At 37.1% G+C, this 5,011-nt stretch overlaps 1 protein-coding gene across 4 annotated transcripts in view; it reads left to right on the top strand.

Annotated features, from left to right (window-relative positions):
* GK (glycerol kinase) overlaps nucleotides 1-5,011 on the top strand; it is a 66,012-nt gene that overhangs the window by 55,654 nt on the left and 5,347 nt on the right. For all 4 annotated transcript variants that reach the window (XM_015594388.2, XM_015594389.2, XM_006918278.3 and 1 more), the window contains 5 exons: nucleotides 162-258; nucleotides 983-1,067; nucleotides 1,543-1,663; nucleotides 1,777-1,920; nucleotides 3,995-4,075. In XM_015594388.2, the coding sequence (XP_015449874.1) occupies nucleotides 162-258; nucleotides 983-1,067; nucleotides 1,543-1,663; nucleotides 1,777-1,920; nucleotides 3,995-4,075 (528 nt within the window). The remainder of the gene's footprint in view (nucleotides 1-161; nucleotides 259-982; nucleotides 1,068-1,542; nucleotides 1,664-1,776; nucleotides 1,921-3,994; nucleotides 4,076-5,011) is intronic.

Below are 5,011 nucleotides of genomic sequence, written 5' to 3' on the forward strand. Positions count from 1 at the left end.
TTTGTTGCCCCTAGCATACTACAATTAGGAACATTTGGCTGTGGTAATGAATAGGAAACCAAAAGCCCTGTCCTCAGTTTTTAAATAGATGTGTTTACTGACTAAAGTAAGTAGAATATATTGGAGTGATTTTTGTTTTTTTTTTCTTTTTTTAATGTTAGAAAAACTTGCTAAAGAAGTAGGTACTTCTTATGGCTGCTATTTCGTCCCAGCGTTTTCAGGGTTATATGCACCTTACTGGGAGCCCAGTGCCAGAGGGTAAGAATTAAAAATAAGGTATGCTTTTGTGGATCTAATAACTTATTAGTTAATAGTTTCCCATCTATTTTTAAATGATTATAAGTGTAGAGAAAACCTTTTCTATTTGGAGAGTACAATTTCATAACCTTTAAACTTAAAGAAGTTAAAAATCATCTGACAATAGGCACCCAGCATATCCATATTCATGATACTGTCATTATATTTTATCTTCAAGGCATCTGCAAGTTACGTATCAAAGGGACGTCATCTAGATCAGGGTCCCCAACCACCAGGCCATGGACCGGTACCGGTCAGTGGCCTGTTAGGAACTGGACCTCACAGCAGGAGGTGAGCGGTGGTTGAGCGAGCGAAGCTTCATCTGTATTTGCAGCCGCTCCCCGGCGCTAGCATCACCGCCTCAGCTCCACCTCAGATCGTCAGGCATTAGATTCTCATAGGAGCACTGGTCCTTGGTACTAAAAAGGTTGGGGGCTGCTGCTGTAGATGAATACTGATTTGGTTTTATATTTTTGTCATCTATTCAGATAGATCATGAACTTTTTCATATGTGGATGTAAGGACTTTCCCAACTAAATATTTATGTCCAGTTTTTTTTAATGTCTATTTTTTTTCTCCTGCACATTTGTACAAAATTCAACCTTTCCATATTCAGGCCATTTCAGATTGATGACTCATTTCTTATCATGCTTATCACGCTAACCTTAAAAATCTGTATTTTTAGAATCATCTGTGGGCTCACTCAGTTCACCAATAAATGCCATGTTGCTTTTGCTGCCTTAGAAGCTGTTTGTTTCCAAACCCGAGAGGTAATAAATATGAACTTGTTTTCTTATACTTAATCTGCTTTTATCATTCTTAAATTATATATGAATGTCAGAAATTTATTAAATACTTAAAAATTAAACCCTACCTAAACACTAATGTAATAAATGTCAGTTTTTGTTCTTTTTCCATCTGGCATTACCTTCTAAGTTCTTATCTTTTGCCAGGCACTGGGCATCTTGTGGTTGGGTCCCCCAACATATTAGGCAAAGGGAATAGCACTAACATAGGCATTGGACCCCAGGTATAAAATAGAGTCCTTTGTTTTGGCTGGATATGAAGGTGAGTACAGAGGCATAGGAAGAGAAAAGGATGGTTGTGACCAGACCAGGGAAGGCTTCTAAATTTTATTCTATAGGCTTTGGGAAGCTCTTAAGCCTTTTTTAGTAGAAGATTGTCATTTTCAGAGATGTTACTATGAAATAGTTTAATTATGTTCATTACCTTGGTTTATCTAAGATTTTGGATGCCATGAACCGTGACTGTGGAATTCCACTCAGTCATCTGCAGGTCGACGGAGGAATGACCAACAACAAAATTCTCATGCAGCTACAAGCAGACATTCTGTATATCCCAGTAGGTTAGTAAGCGTCCGTTCCTTTAAACTCTGAGAGTAAGTTTCTCATGAAAGAACTAGTTTTTTAGGCATACGTAAAAAAATACAAGGATATTGATGTAACTCTCTCCCTTCAGTGAAGCCCTCAATGCCGGAAACAACTGCCCTGGGAGCCGCCATGGCAGCAGGGGCTGCAGAAGGAGTCGGTGTTTGGAGTCTCGAACCCGAGGATTTGTCAGCTGTCACAATGGAGCGGTTTGAACCCCAGATCAACGCTGAGGGTACATTTAAAGAATGAAACTTTTCATGGTATACTGTGAAAACACCTCAGTGAGAAAGAGCTTGCCTTTCTGTTTATTCAAAAGTTAAGGAACTAAGTACAATAGCAAATATTACCATTTCAGGTTTGGCTACTGGGCATATTAGGCTACACTGAATGAGTGTGGATGACAGAAATAGTTCTTTATTTAAAAAAACTTCTAGAATCACATTTTTATTGTTCACTTTACTGTTTACAGTCCTTTTGTATAGGAGGACAAAATTGCCACTCTGTCAGTGCTATAGCTTGTTAGAATAACCTTTTTTAAAAGGGAGAAGGGAGCTGTATCAGCTACTCACCTCTAATATCTACACTGGATCATCTTTGGTGCTGATGGCTTGGTTTTAGAACATGATTAGTTGGGCCGAGGGGCATTCTGGTCACTTTTAAGTACAGCAGGGCTAGCCTGACAACAGCAGCAGCAGTTTAAATAAATGAGCATTAAATATCCGATTCACTTCTTAACAAACTAAGCTAAGGCCCAAGCTCTGACGGACACCTTTATTAAAATATAGTGATGCATCTCTTAAATTGAAATAAATGTGAGTACAAAAATAAGGTTTTATATATATTGAATTTGTTTCATAACTTTTTAAAAAACCTATGCATAAAAAAAGCGTCAGAGTAGATTTTGAGCTATTGGGAAATAAGTTTCAAATGCAATTTTAATTTTCTGGAAGACTGTGCCAGCGCTTCTTTAATTTTATACATTATTTTCCATATACAAGAAAATGGATTGTAACACTAATAATTTTTTAGGCAGACAGTATCTATGTACCTTGATGTAGAAATGTGTTTTGAAATCTGATATTCTCTAAGTTATTTTTCACTTTTGTAATATTATATAAAATTTTAAGTTCAAAAATTTTTTATACTTTTGAAAAAAAATCAACTTTTTAGTAAGCAAATAATGTTCAGAGCAAGTAAATGGTCTTTAGATGCTAATCTCACTCTTAAATCAAGGGGGTTTTGTGCAAAGAGCTAAGGATTACTATTTCCTGAGGAAAACAATCTTTGCCATTTTTAAGGTCCTAGTCCAGAGTCCATCAGTTATGTCAATTGTCCTTCCCTTCACCAGCCCCTCATCTCTCCCAGCAACACACACACACATGAATGGACACCTCTATGTGTAGATAATTCATTCTTCCAGCAAACATTTGTTTAGAGCCAACTACAGGCTAGAAACTGTCCTTACGTGGGACTATAGAGATGAAGAAGACCAAGTCCTGGCCTATTGGGAAAGGTAGACAAAATCATGAAAATTCACTGTGGTAGCTGATATCCTGAGGTATGTGTGAGGTGCTGTGGGAAGTTGGAAGAGGGGCCAGAAGTGAGGCACTGGAATGCTTTCTGAAGCTACTGATGTTTGAGCAGTGTCTCACAGGAGTTGCAGCCTTTGGGTGCTATGGAAAGGCTGGGAGGCTTGAAGGAAGGGTAGCTTCATACATGTTCCTTATCGTTAGGAGGAGTGCAGTGCAATATGTGTGTGGACACCCCAGCACCCATTTTTGTTTAGTCCTCTTATTGTGGACTTCCATCTTAAAGAAATCCTGTCTCACAGGAATGCAATTTGAATCTTTTAAGAAATCAGTACTTGTTAAATCCTTTGGGCGGACTGAAAATAATTCTCCTTCTAGTCTCTCCACAGTATAGCATACCCCTCCTTGTATCTCAAGCACCACCCCCACCCAAGAAAAAGAGAAATCAGATTAAATGAGATTTCTCTTTCTAATTCATCATCACTTGTTTGCAAATGGTCTGGTCTTAGCAGATAGCCTGTATCCCATTCTCCTGTCATCATCACCCTTCAGACCATGCTGAATTTCCCCTCCAAACTTCCAAGCTGGCTTTCCTCCCACTCACTGGCCATCACTAGCAACCATGTTCTTCCAAATCTGAGTCCTGGTAAAGCCCCACATCAGTTTAATACGTGAAATAATTTGTCAAGAACACCGAGTGAGCCTGACTATGGTTCTTAGAACATCTCAGTCAACTATCTTTCATGTGTGTGTGTTTTTCCTATCTTCTATTTCTAGAAAGTGAAATTCGTTATTCTACCTGGAAGAAAGCTGTGATGAAGTCAATGGGTTGGGTTACAACTCAGTCTTCAGAAAGTGGTAACAATGTTTTTATTATTAGTGCCACTTTGTCTTAGTATGTGGAATAGCTTATTTAAGTATCTGATCATTTATACATAGCAAGGCTGCTCTCAAGAAAAGCATTATTATATATCCAGAGTTTCTAACATTTTGAATGCACTTGAAAGTTCTAAAGATAAAATGTAAATTATCAGGTTGCCATACATACATCCTGCCATATCTTTCTTATTAGTCTATTCCTATTACTTCAATTTATAGCTAGTTTTCTAAAAGTAAAATTATTTCTAGTTTCTTCTTTTATTTCTGGTTTCTTCTTAATGAAAAAAAAATCAGCTACAGTCTTTTATATTTTCTCTCTCTTAATGTCTTACTTTACCTTTTTGGGTGGCCATCTTCATAACCCGAACCAACCAAAAGCTATATTAATTTCAAAATATATTTTGCTACTTCCTAGGCTGATTCTAAATTCTTACCGAGTATACATTATGAGCATTCATTGGCATCAGAGCAAGAAATGTACCAAAATAGTAAATTTGAAGTGTCGTAATAGATTTGGAAACGCTCTTCAAGAAAACAGAGGACTATATTTTTAAATTACTTAGGTGGAAAGATATTCAGCATAAGTTAACCATTTCACCTTAAGCTGCCTTTAATATGCCTTTCACATGTTTTTTAAAAATAAGACTCCATTAAAAAAAAAAAGTTTGACGTTCACAGAAAAATTGAGGGAAAGGTACAGAGAGTTCTCATATATCCCCTGTACCACATGCACAGCCTTCTCGATTATCAACATCCCCCACCAGAGTGGGACATTTTGTTCCAATTAATGAACATCATAATCACCCAAAGTTCATAGTTTACATTATTGTTCACCATTGGTGTTGTACATTCTATGAATCTGGACAAATGTATGACATGTACTCATCATTATGATATCATAGATAGTCTTTTTAT

The sequence above is a fragment of the Pteropus alecto genome, unplaced genomic scaffold (assembly GCF_000325575.1).
Source record: "Pteropus alecto unplaced genomic scaffold, ASM32557v1 scaffold248, whole genome shotgun sequence".
Taxonomy (NCBI): domain Eukaryota; kingdom Metazoa; phylum Chordata; class Mammalia; order Chiroptera; family Pteropodidae; genus Pteropus; species Pteropus alecto.